The sequence below is a fragment of the Mugil cephalus genome, chromosome 19 (genome assembly GCF_022458985.1).
Source record: "Mugil cephalus isolate CIBA_MC_2020 chromosome 19, CIBA_Mcephalus_1.1, whole genome shotgun sequence".
NCBI classification, from domain to species: Eukaryota; Metazoa; Chordata; class Actinopteri; order Mugiliformes; family Mugilidae; genus Mugil; species Mugil cephalus.
In genome coordinates, this window is record NC_061788.1 from 15,439,624 (window position 1) to 15,457,213 (window position 17,590).

At 43.9% G+C, this 17,590-nt stretch overlaps 1 protein-coding gene across 5 annotated transcripts in view; it reads right to left on the reverse strand.

The window, feature by feature from the left end:
- Positions 1-17,590, reverse strand: part of LOC124996334 (A-kinase anchor protein 2) — an 83,159-nt gene that overhangs the window by 63,349 nt on the left and 2,220 nt on the right. For all 5 annotated transcript variants that reach the window (XR_007110836.1, XR_007110837.1, XM_047569207.1 and 2 more), the window contains exon 2: positions 10,384-10,435. Coding sequence is in view for 3 of the 5 variants with exons in the window: in XM_047569207.1 (XP_047425163.1) it covers positions 10,384-10,435 (52 nt within the window). In the remaining 2 variants the exon portion in view is untranslated. The remainder of the gene's footprint in view (positions 1-10,383; positions 10,436-17,590) is intronic.

Here is a 17,590-nt window from a genome sequence, read left to right on the forward strand (position 1 = left end):
CTGGGACGTTTCCTGTTGGCTAAATATAACCATTAGGGAAAACCCCAAAGTGTGCAAAATGTGAACAAACCTTGAACCGCGGCTTAAACAAAGCGAGCGAAGAGTGACACAGAATGTAACGGAGACGAGAACTGAATACGGAGCCGGACACAATGACAAAGAATGAAAATAGAGTGGGACAGGATTAAAATGGTTGCTATTAGAAAACAGGTGAAAATATATTTAAAAAAATAAATAGACAACAAATATGGATAACTATATGTATATATAAAAGCCATAATATGTGTTCTTGCAATACATAAAAGTGATTATTTGGGAGTGAAACTAGAGCAAGGTTTGTAAAAAAAAACAAAACAATGGGTTTTGGGAGGTAACACTGATCATGACCAGTAAACATTTAGTGTCAAACTTGCAGAGATGGCTCCTTCATTAAAATGTTTCATTAAAATGTAGACGTAGATGTACATACAGACCAACAATGTCAATTTGTGGATTTAGATTGGATCTGTAAGCCTCAATGAAGGATGTCCCCAATTGGCTAGAACCATTTTATGTTTATGAGTATTATGCAAAGTCTGGCTCGTAATCTGACCTTGAGAACAATGAACAGAATCAAGTGAAATTCACACAAATGCGTAACTGTTTTGCAATTTTGGTGCAGCAAACAGAAAGAAACCCAAACACCAAAACCTTAAGCGTTTCACTCAAGCTGTGGAAAGTATTAATAAAGACTGTGAACTGATGTTTTTAAACTGAGCAGTTCTTCTTTTCCTCTGCGTATTTGACAAGCTTCACTTGCAATCTATCATATGTTTGGCTGATAAGTGTATAAAAAAAAAAAGGTTAAAAAAAAAAAAGTTGTCCTCTGTGAGTCCCTGTCAAGAAGTAAAATGTATTTTACCCTCTGCAAAGTCTTCCGAGTCGTTTCAAGACAAAATGTTGCCTAATTCACACACACACAAACGTAACCTCTTCTCGCACGCAAACGTGATGGAGTAGAGGACATGACCAAATAACTACATTTGGTATTACGATAGTATTGCACCCACAGATAAACCAGAATCCTTACGAACAGAAAACGACCTGACTACCTCCGATTATTGAAGAACACGTTGCGAAGCTGCGCACAGGCTGCGAAAGCATTTGCACCGAAGCTGAGGTCATCCCTCTTGCACGCACACACACGCACACACGCGCACACCGCAGCAGCCTACACAGCAGCCGTTTCCCATGGTCTGTGAAGTGCAGTCGGAGAGCCCGAGCGGAGGAATGGCCGCCAGATGTCAGGGACTGTTGAGGACATGTGGTCGAGGAATGGGCAAAACACACGCACGCATGAAAAACCCAGAAGAGCAAATACGCTCACGGGCAGGAACGCGTACACACAGATAAGATGAGGCGGCGCACACTAACGTAAACTCTCAGTCCATGTGTGTTCTGTGTTTGACTGCGCAGGAAGTCATACACACACACACGGAGCCGAAGCTCTACGTCCCTACATCAAAGACGGTTTGGGTGCCATTTGGTTTTCATCACATTTCAGATGTAAAACGTAAAGCGCTGACGTCCCCTTCGACAGTAATGCTATTCTTCTAAGCAAAGCACAGTGTTGTGTTCTCTATCTGTCTTTTAACTTGTAGCAATGGTTGCTATGGTGCCCGCAGGACATTTCAGATTGATGACTGTCCTGTGGCTTCAACTGATAGTTACTTCCGCGATGAGTAATCTGTAGAAAATGTCCTTTTCGTAACTTTTAATCTGTGAAAAATAACAGCACTCCAAATTTAGTCAGCGGCCACAGAGACGTGCTCAACCGGCTTGTTTCCTCTGAGTAACAGCTTAAAAAGACAAACAAGCAGGAATAATGACCTTATTTGACAAGACGATCCCACAATTCATCAAGTTTGTTCAGCCGTTTATGGCCGGAGTGTGAATTGGAGATTGAATCAGAATGAAGCAGTTCCAGTCGTGTCACCGTGTGACATTTAGCTCCCTGGGGATAATTTAATTTCCCCAACTATCACTTCTCATCGCAAACACACATTTATTTGCTCAAGAGATCGCCACTGTCTGTGGGAGCAGGATTAAAAACCAAACGGAGAGTTCATAATGAGATAAAAATGAATCCCTCGCCCCGTTCCGCTGAGCTGACAGGAGAAAGACCCCGAGCGCTGCTCTGTTTCACTGCATTCTCCCCCACACAACGCGTCCTCCTCCTCACAAAAAAATGTTGACATTCTTGGTGACACACTCATGACTTCCCACTCTCTGACTCAGTGTTTGGTCCCACTTGGCTCGCCGCTGAGGGCATCGCTTTTCCCACTACTGTTGACACCATCCAAAAAGCCGGACGCTTAAGCAGAATAATAATAATTCAGAGTGATTCAGCAACTTTGACTTCTTTCCTGTTAGTATGTTTAGCATCACAAGCCCAGTAAAACTCATATGGACTGGACTGAATTTAGTAACGTCTCATCCTACGGAGTGACACATTTTGGCAGCGAAGAGAAAACTTCCATTGTCTGCTCACTGTTCCTGTAAGTTCATCGAGAGCACAATGAACTTTCACCCATCTTCAGTGGCGTTTATACCAGAAAAGGCTTTTTAATAGGCCTAAAGTCAATGTCCCATGTAACCCAAGTCTCTTGGGTTTGTGGCGGTTTCCTGTAGCAGCTTTATACAATGTTCTGAGCCTCAGCAGTATTTAACAGCCCTCTTATGAAGAGGACTTCACTAGACTGGCAGGGACCCCACATGGCCAAAGAGATTTTAGCCTCATTCTAACCTTGACAATCAGCAACAACTGAGCCAAACCAGACATCACTGGTATGGATGGATATGTTTGTATAATCCTCAGACAAAAAAGAAAAAAGAAACAGGATTCAAATAACAGGATGTTTAAGCATTATCCTGGATTCTTATGGATTTGTGAGATCAGGAGATCACATGACTATCAGTCTAGCTAGAATTCAAACATTGAGTTTGTGGCTGTCCTCAACGGTGTGGAGCCATTAGCGTCCCGTGACAAACTACTGGCAGCTAAAGGGATATTTTAGGTGTGAGGACGGTCTTTTCTAAGAGTGCCTTTGATGCATGTTTTCCTGATATAGATACCAAGAACCATCTCCTGAGATTTTAACTGCATAGCTAGCAATTGTCTGCCAGCTTTCAGTGTATCAGGCTGCTGTTTGTTGCGTTTTCTCTCCTCGTTACATCATATTGTTTGTTGATATTACTTTTTGAGGTTAGCCTGTGGAATTTTCATATCACCAAGTCAAAAATGACTTCCCAAATGGTTCTGGTTAACGAACCTTTTGAGGCATCTAGTTATAACAGGGTACAACAGTAGTGCTGGGCGGTATACCGGTTCATACGTAACACCGGTATTTTTTTCTGACTGTTATGATTTTTAATATACCGGTGTATTGGATGGCACAGTGGTCGGAATGCGAGACACTGTTTCAGACCGGACCATTTTCAATGTAGCGCTTCTACACACGAATGGTGCGTGTAGTGACTGCGTCACTGCGAGGCGTGGTGAAGATGAAAATGTCCAGAAATGAAGTGACAGAACAAGAGGAAAAAAGGTGCCGTGTCACTTGCTTGAGTATTTTTTTTTTTTTTGTTAAGGTCCCAGACAAGGTACCAGACGTCCCCAATTTCTGGGGACACTCCCCGTTTTGGATGACCTGGCCCCCGGCTATAGCTGTCCCCGAAAGTGTCCCCGATACTGTGATGCTGTCAGAATTTTGAAAAATACCATGATATACATTTTTGGTCATAACGCCCAGCGCTACTTAACAGAAATACTGCGGCACATGTTTAAAATAGTAAACCAGTGTATGTTGGACTGTGTCAATTTGATGTCTATTTATCCACCCACATGATTTGATTGGCTATCAGACCTTTGCCGGAGCATAATCATTTTGACTGGCTTCCAGACTACCTAGTGTCTTACTTGTTCCTTTGTTTTTCTTTCACCAATATGGGCAAATATTTGTTGAATCGGTATGCACTGCAAATGCCAATGCAACAGTCCAACAACTTTGTTTTTTATTGCTGTTTTCGCACTGAATAGTTTTAATAAAAGAGAAAACAAACACACCCGTTTTCACTGGTGTACAAACAGCATTTTACACCACTGATGCACATCTCACACATCCAGCATTAGGTCAGAAGGGCATTATTATGCTGTGATACAGCAGTGATGTAACTCTGCTAGGATTAAACTTCTGCTGATGTTGACTTTGAGAACAGAAGTGGGCTACGGATCAGATGGGTCACATTCTGTACATGCCAGCACACCCAGCGCAGAAATCTCACAGTGAAGATCATCTTCCATTCAGCAGGCGGCCATACCTGAGCGCTTAGAGACCACAGACTGAAATGGACTTGTGGTTTGGATGTCATGGGTTTGATTCTGAAAGAAATGTCCTTGGATGATGCTATAAACCGTGAACCAATACCAAAAGCGTGACTGCGTAAATTTAGCACTGACAGGATTTATCGGTCAGTTGATCGACTAAATCAGTGGCAGCCAGAAACAATTTGTGGTAATGTCCATTTTTGTCCATTAGCAGGGATGGCTGCAGGTCTACAATGAACACTAACCTGCTAACTCCATACTCAATGATGGTGTCGATAAATGCACACTTAGCACATAGCTGAAATGTCCAGCATGCCGTTGTCAGATGACGGGAGCAGGTGGAGACTATACTCATCATGCCCATCTGTGGAGAGACCCAACTATGTGTACTTTTGACTTCCCATGCAGGTGGAAACGCAGTTTAATTTGGTCGTGGTGCTGTTGCTATCAGTAAAGCTGAGTTATTGTTAGGACAGAGTTTATATGAGTAGCTGAGGGTGGAGCCTTTGCTGTCAGTCTGCATATCTCTGTAGTGTCACCCCTCGGCTGTTTATCATTCAGTTAAGCTCGAAAATAATTTAAAAACCAACAGCATCCACTAAAGCAGCATTCCGACCTCTCGAGTCCCTGTGAACCCCAACCCCAGCCACTTAAACACACACACAGGCATGTACACACAGACGTGCACGCAAACATACCACAGCGTCCAGTAGGTCCAGGACAGCTGCTGCTAATTTTAGACGGCATGTATGCCTGCTGTGTCCCAGACCCCCTGCCACCTACCCAACCACACCCCCTCTTCCTTTTCGAAATGACTTCGCCTCAAGCGCGCTGCCTTCCCCCACAAAACTGCCAAGTCCATAAAGCAGGCCTCCTCTACGCACCTTTCCACACTACAGGATCCAATCTGCTCAGTCGGTAGTTGGCAACACCCACTCCTCCAAGTATTCAAAGCGTATGACACCAATTCAGGAAGCCCATTAGGCAATTATACGCAGGAAAACAGACCTTAGCACACACTGGAACACATGTATCAACTTCACATCGCAGATGGGGAAAATCTGACAAACATGTCTTTACTGTCAACTAGAACGAATGCTCCACATTCCAAAACAGTGAAACAAAAGGTTTAGATACGTGATTAAGACTTTGTTAAATCTCCCCTCAGCTGGAGCTACTGAAAACAGCTGCGGGGATGTGTGTCTGACTGTGAGGAAACAACTGACACAACAACAGTCTCCAGAAGTGCCGAGTTTAGATGCAACAGATGATTTAATATGATGCAGTTAGCAACCGTTTCATTACATATTAAATTAAAAATGCTAACACTTAAATCTGATCAGAGGTGTTACAGAGTCCATTTTTAACAAAGGTCAATGGAAGAATTCCTTTTTTTTTATGTTATATTGACATTATATGAGCATATGACATAATGCAATGGAAAACTACTTAGAATAACCCATGACCAAACACTTGACAGTATCGGTATTTTCAAGTGTTCTCAAGGATTGGAAGCGGTCGTCGTGTCAGTCTCTAAGTAAGCAAATTGCGCAAACTGGAACATCGAATGCCTGCAGGCCGCCCAATCTCAGCGCAGCCCATTACCACAGCCCCTCCACTGCATGCCACAATCACAACTCAGCGCATGCCAAGGTCTCGCTATATAGCATCCCCCTCACCTTCACCCTGCCCCGCTCACTTCCCTCTGTTAAAACTCGCTAAGTGGATCCAGAACTTCGTCCACCTTCCAGCGCCGACCACTTCACAGACCTCATCTGAAGAGATCAATTTGCGGTCGAATCGTCGAAGTGAGATGATTTAAAATGGCACGTTAGACTTGCATGATTGATAATAATAACCAAGATCAGCAGGAGAGACAATAGGGATTCTGAAGTGCACAGAGTTTAGTCCCGTAATGTTTTAGTCTTGCTCCCAGTGCCAGCGGCTATCATTTTTTAAATCTTTCTCTCTCTCTTAATCCCCCTCAGAGTTGGTCTCAGACAATCTGCGGGCTTGTGTGCATTTGAGCATCTGCGTTTGTTGGGGGGCGAGGACGGGGTCCAAAGTGCTGAGGTCATCTGTGTAAACATATCAGAGACACAACTGAGAAGCCTGTGCGTGTGCATGTAAAGACACATGCCCTTTTGTCTGTGTGTTTTGCTGCGCCGCTTGCCGCTTGCCACTTGCAGGCCACATGGGCAACATTTAATTATAACGATGAGAAGCTCACCATCCACTGGCTGATCTTAAAACCACATGCAAGCCTTTTGGTGAACACACATGCGTTCGCAAAGTCAAACACTCACGCGGGTTTTCCGGGGAACCCTGACCAGGCTGGGATACATCCGACTGCTGTAATTATATGGTAATAATATACCAATTGCAGGTCTGCATTTTACTAGATGACATCACAACGACTGTTCCCTAATCTGACCAATTAGACCGCTGGCAGCTGACAGCCACTAATCACTATCAGAGTATGGCAAGTTTGGCAGACTAATGAGTCAATTAACTAAATAACTGTTAGATTACATGCTCGCAAATTTATCACCGCTTGGTTGGGTTGAGAAATTAGTGCTTCGAGTAATCTTGTTTTTTAGAAGGCGAAACCATCAGTAGTTATTTTGGGGGCCTAGTTTGGAAGCCAACATTCGAAGGCACCAGTTTCCACTACGTTGAATAAGGGCAGAAATATACAGTAGATCGAGCAGCACAGAGAAAACGTGGAGTGGATGTTACTTAGACATGTACCACCCACCTAGACCAGACCAGACATCCCCTCCCCATACCAATGACACTCCTTAACGGCTGCAGACATCCCCAGCAGGATGCAGCCTGACCCAGACACACAAAAACAGTTTAGGAACGACTTAAGAAAAAAAAACAGCCCAAGGTGTTGACCTGTCCTCCAAGTTTACTAGATCCCAATCGGATCAAGTATCCGTGGGATGCACTGGAATAAATCTGACCCGCTGAGACGGGAAAAGACATTCATAACAGTTATGTTACAGTGTCTACTGTTGGACAAGTAGACATTTGTGAAGATAAACTGCTTGGATATCTCATGTTATTGCTTCCAGCAGATCCATTGCCACTCATGTCTCACATCCCATCTTGGAAAGAGAGGTGGAGATTAGGCAGATTAGGTATGGTAACCGCCAGAACCGCCACGCTAAGTTCCAAACAGTTTTTTCATGAGTGCAATGAACAATCCTCTATCTTTTTCAGTCAATAATATTGAGGATAGCTGAACTTGAGCATTCAACAACTCAACCTCAATTTGTTTAGTAGATATTTTGTTTTTAATTTTGGTATTTGGGTACTGGAGTAAAGGCCGGCTGCAAATTTACATTCACCTTTTGACCGCACATGCATGTACTTCTTTGATTACACTTGTTGAAATGTATGAATACATCTCAGCTTGGGACCCCTGATACCCTTCTTACTCCCAGTATAAAAGGTGACGTCACATTGTGATGCTTCAGTTTGCCTTAGCTGCTAAAGCAAAGACAAGATGCCAAAGACCTCAGTTGTTTGGGAGCAGCTCCAGACACTAAATAAATAAATAAAAATGAATTGTCGTAATGAATTAATTCTGTGATTTCATACAATATGCCTCACTCCAGCTGAGTATTACACCCATTAACGGCATGATTTATTCACAAGCCACATAACACACGGACCCGTCTCTGTGATAAATGAACATTATAATGACAGCTGTTACCCGACAGTGACATTTTGATCTAGTTTCATATATAAAGCACAACCAGCAGCCACCTTGGTGTCTGCATTGCGCGTGTTTGCTGCTAAATCTGAGGCTGCTTTTGATGATGTCTGCTGATGGCTCAGTCGTAAAGAATATTGGCCTAGCTCTCTCCTTGGAGTTTAGGGGAAGCTTCCAGTTCGTCTCAAGATCTGCTAAAGTATTGATGAGGACAGACACTGACGGTGATGACAATGAAAATCTCAGGGTATCAATTATTGATAAAATCGTTAGCATGTCAGCTGCAGGCCGGAGACTCAGTGTGTGTGTGTGTGTGTGTGTGTGTATGCACCCCTATAGTGGTCCACTGATGCTTATTTGCCCCTCGATACACTTATCAAAGACAAAAGCTAAGTTTTAAAGGACTTTCTGAAATTGTCACTGGATTGACTTTTATAAAACCCCTCAACCTCCCGGTGAGAACCTGTGCTTCTGTATTTACTCTTGACCTGCAGCTTGTCTTACACTGTAGCTTCCAAAGTGCTTAGTCGCCTCAGAGAGTTGTTGTACTATTAGTGTAATTGTAACCCTCCTCTATTTAAGTGCCTGGTAGGGGTTGAAAGCTATTAACACTGTTATTGTCTCTGATATCATGTACACACACTCCGCTGAGACAAGACAGATGCTCATTTGGACGAGACAAAGCGGCTCACATGATTTATTTGTGCTGACTGCCTCACATTACCTGGATGTCGAGGCTCTCCGCATTTAATGTAGACTCTAAGTTAAATGGAAAGCATTCTTTGCAGCGTTTAAGTGAACGGCTAACAACTATGAGCAGAATATCCTGCGGCTATTTGGGCTTTGAGCCAAAACTTTTTGAATAATGCATTGATTATTATGTGGTATTTTGGCAAATACACGTAAAATCAAGCAAGAAACAGAAATGCTCCTCGGTTCAGACTGTGAGAACTTTCCACTCTTTTCCCCTAAGTGCCATACTGGTTGAAGTACATGAAGCCTGGTATGGCTGCCATGTTTCAACGTGGCCAAAATAGTTCTCCATCTGCTGCTGCTGCTGCTTCTGCTGTTCCCCCCCCCCCGACTTGTGTGTATATGTGTTCCTGAGCGTCTGTGCGCCTTAAGCGTGTGCGGTATGTTGTGGTTCTTCGCTGGCGCCAAATTTAGTCCCAGGCAGCGAACGCTGGGGTAAACCGTTGACTGAAGTCCGCTCAGCGACGAGCCAAACACTTCCACAGGTCCCGAAAACACGACGGCGAGTATCGAAACATACTCTGGACCACCTCACGGCTGAGCCCCTTCCACGCTAGAAAGCTGATACACCTAGAAACCTCAGACATCTGGCCAGCTAGAAATTAAAAAAAAAAAAAAGTAGACTTTCCACTGACTTTCCAGTGAGTTGGCTTCCACCAAAAAGAAAAAAAAAAAAAAAAAGGCATGGAAGAAGATGAAAGCCGACGCCGAAGCAAGCGAGGCAAACTCTGCAGCGCTGCAATAGAGCGGGCGAGCGAAGGAGCAAAGCGCATTACGGTTGGCACAACAAAAATGGCTTTTACGAGACGAAAATGGGCGTGGGAGGCTATGATGTCATGCTGCATGGCTACAAACACATTAAGCGTATTCAGTTTTAATTTACTGTTTGACAATGAATAAACTTAACGAGGAAAAAAAAAATGAATCTGACATGCAGTGAACGTTTCGCGTTTAGCTTCCCACTGCAGAATCAAAGGGGGATGACTACCAGCTAGCGTGGTCAACGTGTGGCAGACTTGAAACTATGATTTCAAGTTACCTGGTTTAGGAACAGTTAAAAAAAAAAAAAACACCATGCAAGATAAACATTTCACTGTTCGAGGGGTCACTGTGGCTTCTAGACCTCTACTGGTGGTTTGCGTCACAACTTCATGAGCCAAAGTTCAATATACTTTGGCATGACGCACAAAAAAAAGGAAAAGAAAAAAATAAAATAAAATAAGAGGCTAGCGAAACTTTCCCCCACCCGCCCGTTACATGTGTTACAATGGAGAGAAATGGGTCATGAATGAATAATGTGACAAAGCAGACGGAGAGAGGGAAATGAGACGGAGGCTGGCGGAGGGAGTTGCGGGAACTTTGAGGTGCCAGACAGTTCAGTGAGATACGGTGCCGTGGATGACAGAAAGGGATGAAGTCAAGGTGACGCACGGTGACGGAAGCCCTCGTCTTTTTCACAGACAGCAAAACAAACAGGCGGCGGGTCGAAGGGGCCGAAAGAGACTGACAAGTTTTAAAAAAAAAAAAGGCGCTGACTTACCGCCAAGGCCTGCAGCCTCTCTTTGTGGAGCTGAGCCTCCTCACACGACATCCTGAGGGGGAAGCAGGGGACGGGGGGCGGGGGGGTGAAAGGAGAACCAGAGGTGAGACCTGGGAAGACCTGGAGCTGCAGTCCCTCAGCGAGAGGTGGACACACAGAGGGGAGGGAAGAAGAGGAGAGAGGGAAGACGGGGGAGAAGAGGAGGAGGAGGAGGAGGAGTATCCAGGCGAGGTCCTTCCTCAGCAATAATCCAACCAGCGAGAGAGGAGGCAGCGGGAGAAGGAGCTCACGCTGAGAGGAAGCAAGGATCTCTCACTCACTGGCCATGTGCCTCACACTCGGCCCACTGCTCGCATTTTCTCTCTCTCTCTCTCTATCACACACTCTTTCTTTTGCACTCCGTGACTCTCCTCCCATTTGTCCCCTCCTCCCCTCCCCTCCCTCTCTTCTTTAGGCATGAGCCATGTGTGATTAAACAGCTGGGAGGAGCAGCTGAGAGAGGGAAGGGAAGGCAGAGAGAAGTGGCGGCGTGAAGGTAGGGCTGTGAGAGAGAGAGGGTAATAATGGAGAGAAAGAGGAAGAGCAAAATAAAAAAAAAAATGCAGAAGTAAGGAAAAGGGAAGCAGAGGAGCAATTTGTCATCTTGGCGCAGAAGGTGCTCAGAAAGAGACGAGACAAGGAAAAATGGATGCACCAAAGTTTTCTTATTTCAAGTCCTTTTTGCCAGTTTTCCTCATCTTAACGGGAACTTATAGATTTTTTTTTTTACATTACAATTTATTAGACAGAACTCTGTATCTCAGTATTCACGTGGAATCCTCATCTCATAATCACTGACTGCTTAATGCCGGGGGAAACAAATCCACACTGGGAAAGTGGAAGTTGCTGCGTTTATGCGAACTATTCTAGGCCTCAATCAGAACAGAGAAGTAGGAATTTCCAATTAGTCATTAGAGAAGACTGGCGTAAAACAGTTAATATGCAAATATCAGCACCATATATCCATGCAAACACTGACATGTGTTTCACTGTTTTACATTTGTGGCAGGTACGCCATGATGAGTTTTCAGGAGGACGCACACATGGCAGTGGCACTTGTTTAAACTACTTTTAAAAAGATGAACAAGATGATGGGCTGAGGGGAGGAGCCTCTTTGGATCATCCCACAGATACTTGACCAGTTTGGGATCTGGTGAATATAGAGGCCAAGTCAATACATTGTGCTGTTTTTCATGTTTTTTTGAGTTGTTCCTAAACTGTGTGTGTGTTAAGCTGCATCCTGCTGGGGATGGCTACTGCCATCAAGGAGTGTCACTGCCACGGCGTGTGAGGAGGGGGTGCCTGGTCTGGTCTAAGTGGGTGCTACATGTCTAAGTAACATCCACATGAATGAGATGATGGTTAAGATGGTTTACTTCACCTGTCAGTGGTTTTAATGTTGTGGCTGATCGGTGTATACTGCATGTTCTTTGCTAATCCTAGTGGAATCTACAGGCTTAATGTACCAATACCAACACATACATTCATATAATTATAGTGCTAAAATATAGTAAAATTATATAAGCTAAGATAAGACGGTCCAAAAGTCCGATTCCTCGAGAGCAGACAAATCCACACATTTTGGATTTTTATGCAACATTCCACAACTTCTAAAGTGTCTTGAGAAAAAGCACAGGAAGTCATATATTTTTTTTTTTTTGTATTTGACAAGTGATGCCAGTAATATGACAAACGAATCCCAGCCTTCACCCATGCTCAGAGAGCTTCCCACGGCTGTTGCTATGCTACTGTGTGCTATAGTTGCCCCTAGCTCCGACCGATGTGGCGCCGCGAAGCGAAACATATACTCTTCTCTGATCTGATTCATATTTCACTCACAAGACGGAGAAGGAGCCTAAATCCCCACAGTGCGTGCATTTTTTAAAAAAAAAAAAAAAAGTTCTACTAAAATACAGCCGGCTACGCTGCCCACACAACAAGAAGCAAGAATAAAGCTGACTCTTCAGGTTCTATTTCTGGTCCGTCGTGGCCGCGCATTCATTCCGGTGCCTATCAAAGCAACATCAATACAAGGCTCCAGATTTGGATGATCAGGCGCAGGGCGGTGAAAAAAAGAGGAGAACTGTGTCACTCCTTGAGTGAACTTCTTTGGAAATGCAAACTAATAAAAACGTCTCTTAAAATCCACGACACAAACACAAACACACACACTCAGAAAGACAAAGCAGAGTCACTGTAAATGGGTCACTGTTACCTGTGTGCCAAGTTATATTTGTCCCAGTTTTCACTTTCTAGGTTCATCTGGGTTTTATCTGACCTCTGCGACACCCTTTCTCACTTTACTATCTTGCTTTCCTCCTCTTTCTTGCTAACCCATTTTTTTTTACTGCATTCTTGTCCCATTTCCTTTCTCATGTCCAATTCCTTCTCTGTTTTCTCACAGATTTGCCTCCTCTCGCGTCCCTTTCCCGAATCCACCCCATGGTGGATCTCTGCCTTCACCCACCATCACGCCTGCTTTACACGCTCCCGTTTCTCCCCGTCTCTCACCTGTCCCTCCTCCCATCCACCCTTTATTCTTTATTTCTTTTTCATCACCAACTTTTCTTCCTCTCCCTCGAACTTCCTCTCATCCTTCTTTCTCCATCCCTCCTTCTAACAAGCAGGCGTCCTTATAAGGAGAAACGGCAGCAGCGGTCCTGGATGGCTCTTTAGGGAATACAGAAGCATGTAACACACACACACTCTCACTCTCACACACACACACACACACAGGCAGACATAACAGCCGCTGCATTACTCCAGGAAAGTGTATGGTGAATAACTGCAGCTGGAGAGTGTGTGTCCTGTAAAGCCGCTGGGCAGCTGCTAGACTTTAAATAAATCCAAAGTGAGATGTATTCAGTCCTCAGCTATCACTCTCAAAATTTGCACATTGACTGTGGAACCTCGAGAAATATCCGGGAATTTAATAAGTGGACGTGTCGGTCGGAGTCAAGTCAAACGTCATCACTGAGTGTCATTACACTACAGTTAGAATGTGGTCTCCTGTTCAGTTTTATTTTGCATAAATGACGTATTCAGTCTTACATACACTGATCTGCCACAACATTATAACCACTGACAGGTGAAGTTAATGACATGGCCATCTTGTGATGATACGATGTTCTACAGGGAAACTGGGACCTGGCATTCGTGTGGATGTTACTTAGACATGTACCACCCACCTAGACCAGACCAAGGACCCCCCACCCCATAGCAGTGACACTCCCCAGCAGGATACAGTCTGACGCAGGTACACACACAAAAACAGTGTAGGAACAGATCAAAAGATGATGAAAAATCAGGATCCCAAACTGATCAAATATCTGTGGGATGCACTGGAAAAAAAGCCCTGCTTTCACCCAAAGATCTCCCTTTGCTATAATCATCTTTATGTCTTCATGTCCTAATCTATCTACAGATGGAGCCGTCATGTTACACTGCCATGTTTCTACAGTAACTCAAACTGGACAGACAACCCCTGGCTCTAAAGAGGATCAATTCTGCATTTTAATTTTTGGCATCAGGGATGCTGTTCTCCTACATGTTATGATGTAGCTACGTATCCTAAACCCTAAGCCTCTTGGCCACCTCCCTAGAAATTTAACTAAATGTCAGGATGACACAGACTGCAACTACTATTTCACTTTCCATCTGCTAAACTGAAATGATAATCTTAACAAAAGACCACAAACAGTCAAATCTACTTGGTGCCCAAAGATATTTGAAACGCGTTTGCTTTGCCGTAATATCGGTAAAAGTAGCAGCTGTTCGACATTGACCTCCTCCAACCTCATCTGCTCAGTTCCAGTTTCTCTTGCCTAAGGTGTAGAAAGAAAACTAAAGGAAAACCTTTCTCAAAATCTGCTCTTGTCGGTACACAGTCACTGCCAAAGTGCTGTATCAGTTCAAACTGCTGCAGTCCAAATGGCCAGATGTGTTCTTGCTCGGCTCTTTTTATCGAGGACGGGTCAGGAGTTATCTTGTGTGGACTTGGGGAAGCCAGATATTTTCGCGGGCGTCATCAAGCACACTGTTGTTCCTAATTACAGAATGACAGCGCTACATACTTCTCTCTGTCCTTTGAACTAGTCAAGTCCAAACTCTAAACGCAATACACGGACTTACTATAAAGTCTGGCCACTTGCAAAGGGCTACTACAGTAGTACTATGCTTACAGTTACCACTGCTTCATCTTTAAAACATGTTGCTACATCTTTAACGTGGAATGTCAATGTTTCACATCATGACCTGTAGTTAAGATCTTAGAAAATGTACTTTACGACTCTGTCTATTTTCCCTGAGAGTCTCTGTTTAACCTGGATTTACACCAATTACCTCATTGTGTTGGCTGCTCACTCTGTCTTTACAAATCATACACTCTTACTAAATCACTACCCTTCTTCTTTTTCAACTTTTCTATTTTTACCTCCTTTCTGCTCAGGTTTTTCCCCCCCCTCACTGAGCTTTTAACTCTCCCCTCGTCCCCTGAATGACTGCCACTCTCCCTCCCTCCCTCCCTCCCCCTTTAACCCGCTTCATTCTGGCGTCAGCTACACTGGTTGGTAGTCGTTAGAGACAACAGCATCATTGTTCGTCTGCATCGCCACGACGACGCGATGACCTCACTGCACAGCCAGCCCAGCACCCGCCCCCCTCCCCCCTCCGTCTCCATCCTCGGCCCAGAGGTAATGGCCTCCAGATGTGGAACCAGAGGCAGGAAAACACACACACACACACACACGTAGAAATATAACAACATGCAAAGCGTGAGTAGGAGGGAATGAGCAAATATGGACAAAGAAAATAAGTCAGAAAGACTCAGCATGTGCATGTGTGTGTATTATGTTAATGTGGTCAACTCTGTGCCTCCCTTTGCTGAGCGTAGTACTCCCACAAATTCGATTCTCTCCCGACATTACTGAAATCTACAGATAGAGCATTACATCTGGTATAGACTGGACTCTGCTGCAGACTGAATTACTTTGTGTGTGCGATACTGCCAGACTTTGATCTCATTCATATTTTAGAGCTCGCAGAGAAACGCGGAGCTGCGTCTATGTGTCACTTCCTTTGTATGTCTGAATAAACCTTAAAATTGAATTCGACCCTAATTATCACCCCTTTTCCTTTTAATTCAGAATGAAAAAAAAAACATCAGTATTTATGCTTAAACTTCAATTCTTAAATGTAACAACCACAATATAAGACTTTGTGAGGTGCAATCTCGGGCTGAAAGGCTTTTTTACGTCTTCATAAACACAAAAATAATAAACACTGCTTCTGCAGACGCAGATGCAAACAGGGCCCATTGTACTGCAAGCAGTCCTCACAACTGAATGATAAATGATGTGCCTCACACAAATATTTACAATTAAACTTTCTCTCACAACAATGGACAGAAAAGTTGCTTTCATGGAGATTTGTTTTTCAATCAGCCTCTTCCTTCAGTTAAAGCCACCGTCTTACTGATGTTTTTTCATCACTGACCTTCATAAGCATGCGTGCATCCTTAAGAAATTCCATAAAGTAATTTGGATGCACATACTGTAGATGAGAAGCAGATGTCTTGGCCTTCAGACACAGACACAGATTATATCCTCACCCCAGCTTCCTCTTTCCCTGAACATCATTATTTGTCACATAGACTCATTTAGTTTTTGCAATTTATGTTGCGGTGTCTTTAGATTTTTATGGGGAGATTCATTTTTGTGGGAGGCCTTAAGGTTACATACACAGATTTAGTGAGCTTCTGTTTAGGGCAGAGGGGTCAAACATATGGCCCGCGGGCCAAAATCAGCCCATCGGAGGGTCTAATGTGGCCCACAGCATGAATTTGAAAGTGGAAAAATTACATTACAATTACTGCTATCTGTATTTAGTCCACTGTTTTAGAAAGAGAAGTGGACAGAACACAACACTGAGACGTAGAACTAAACTGCGGATGGTAATGCACCGAAATTAAAGTTATTATTTTTAGAGGATAAATTATTAAATGTAAACATTCTCCTAATTTACTTGTTTTTTTTTGTACTATAATGGAAAAAAATCTTGAAGCAGTGAAACGTCACTCTAAGTCGGGACCAAAAGAATGATCAAACACATAATAATAACTGAAAAACATAAATATCACGTGCCCTTGCAGGGTTGCCGCCTTGTGACACCGGATATGCTCAATTTGTCCCATCACCGCTTGCGTCTCTTCCCTTCACGGTCTCCCTGTGTGTGTATTAAATAGCAACAAGGGCCATCTGCCACTGTGGTGTCTGCTCGCTACATGACCACAAACGCCGCCTCATCTTTCTGCTGAATCAGTGGACAATCCGGAGAGAGGACGGTGTACGTGGTGATTAAGGCGAGCCCACAGCGTAGACGAAAACAGAGTCAAGGAAAGATGGCTGAACCACGACATCTCTGCCTCATTTTTCCAATTATAACATTAACTATTGATGCACCGACGAAGCACGTCTGCTTCATGCCTCGCTGCACTTTCTCTGTCTGCCTCATGGGTGCGGCTCTGACGGAGGGGGGGAGAAAAAATCAGTGTGACCTGTCACTCACACTCCTCGTCGACAGCTGATTGAGAGTCTCAGCTTGCAGCGAGCTCCAAAATACTGAGTGGGTCATCACTCACACCTAATAGCATCTGCTAATCTGCACCATCTAAAGGGGTTTCAGGCTTTTAATTAGAAAGTGAAGCTGCACTGGTTGATCACTATAGTCGTAAGACATCCTGCACACACGTACAGAGAACCACACAAGCTGTAGCATCTGATTGTTGGATTTAGGTAGACGTATAGATGTATAGAAGCATCAAATTCATTGTGCAAGACCCAAAGTTAGTTAGCAGAATGTTTTCAGAACCTGCAACAAAAATCCACAGCACAAGATGCCCCTTCATCCAAATCCAACATGAAACACTCTCAGTACCATCCGGCTACAGTGCAGTTACAAAGCAAACTCCCACTCTCTTGTTCTTACAACAGTAACACAGTCACTACATCTTCCCACAGCAATTCGTTTATTAGCTATGCACAGCGAGTGCAAGTGCAACAAAAATAATCATCTATTTTACAGCTGACATTTTGGCATGCCCTTGAAGGGAAAGCACAGGTGAAGGAATGAAGGCCCAGTTCCACTGAGTGATTTATTAAGGTATGACTGT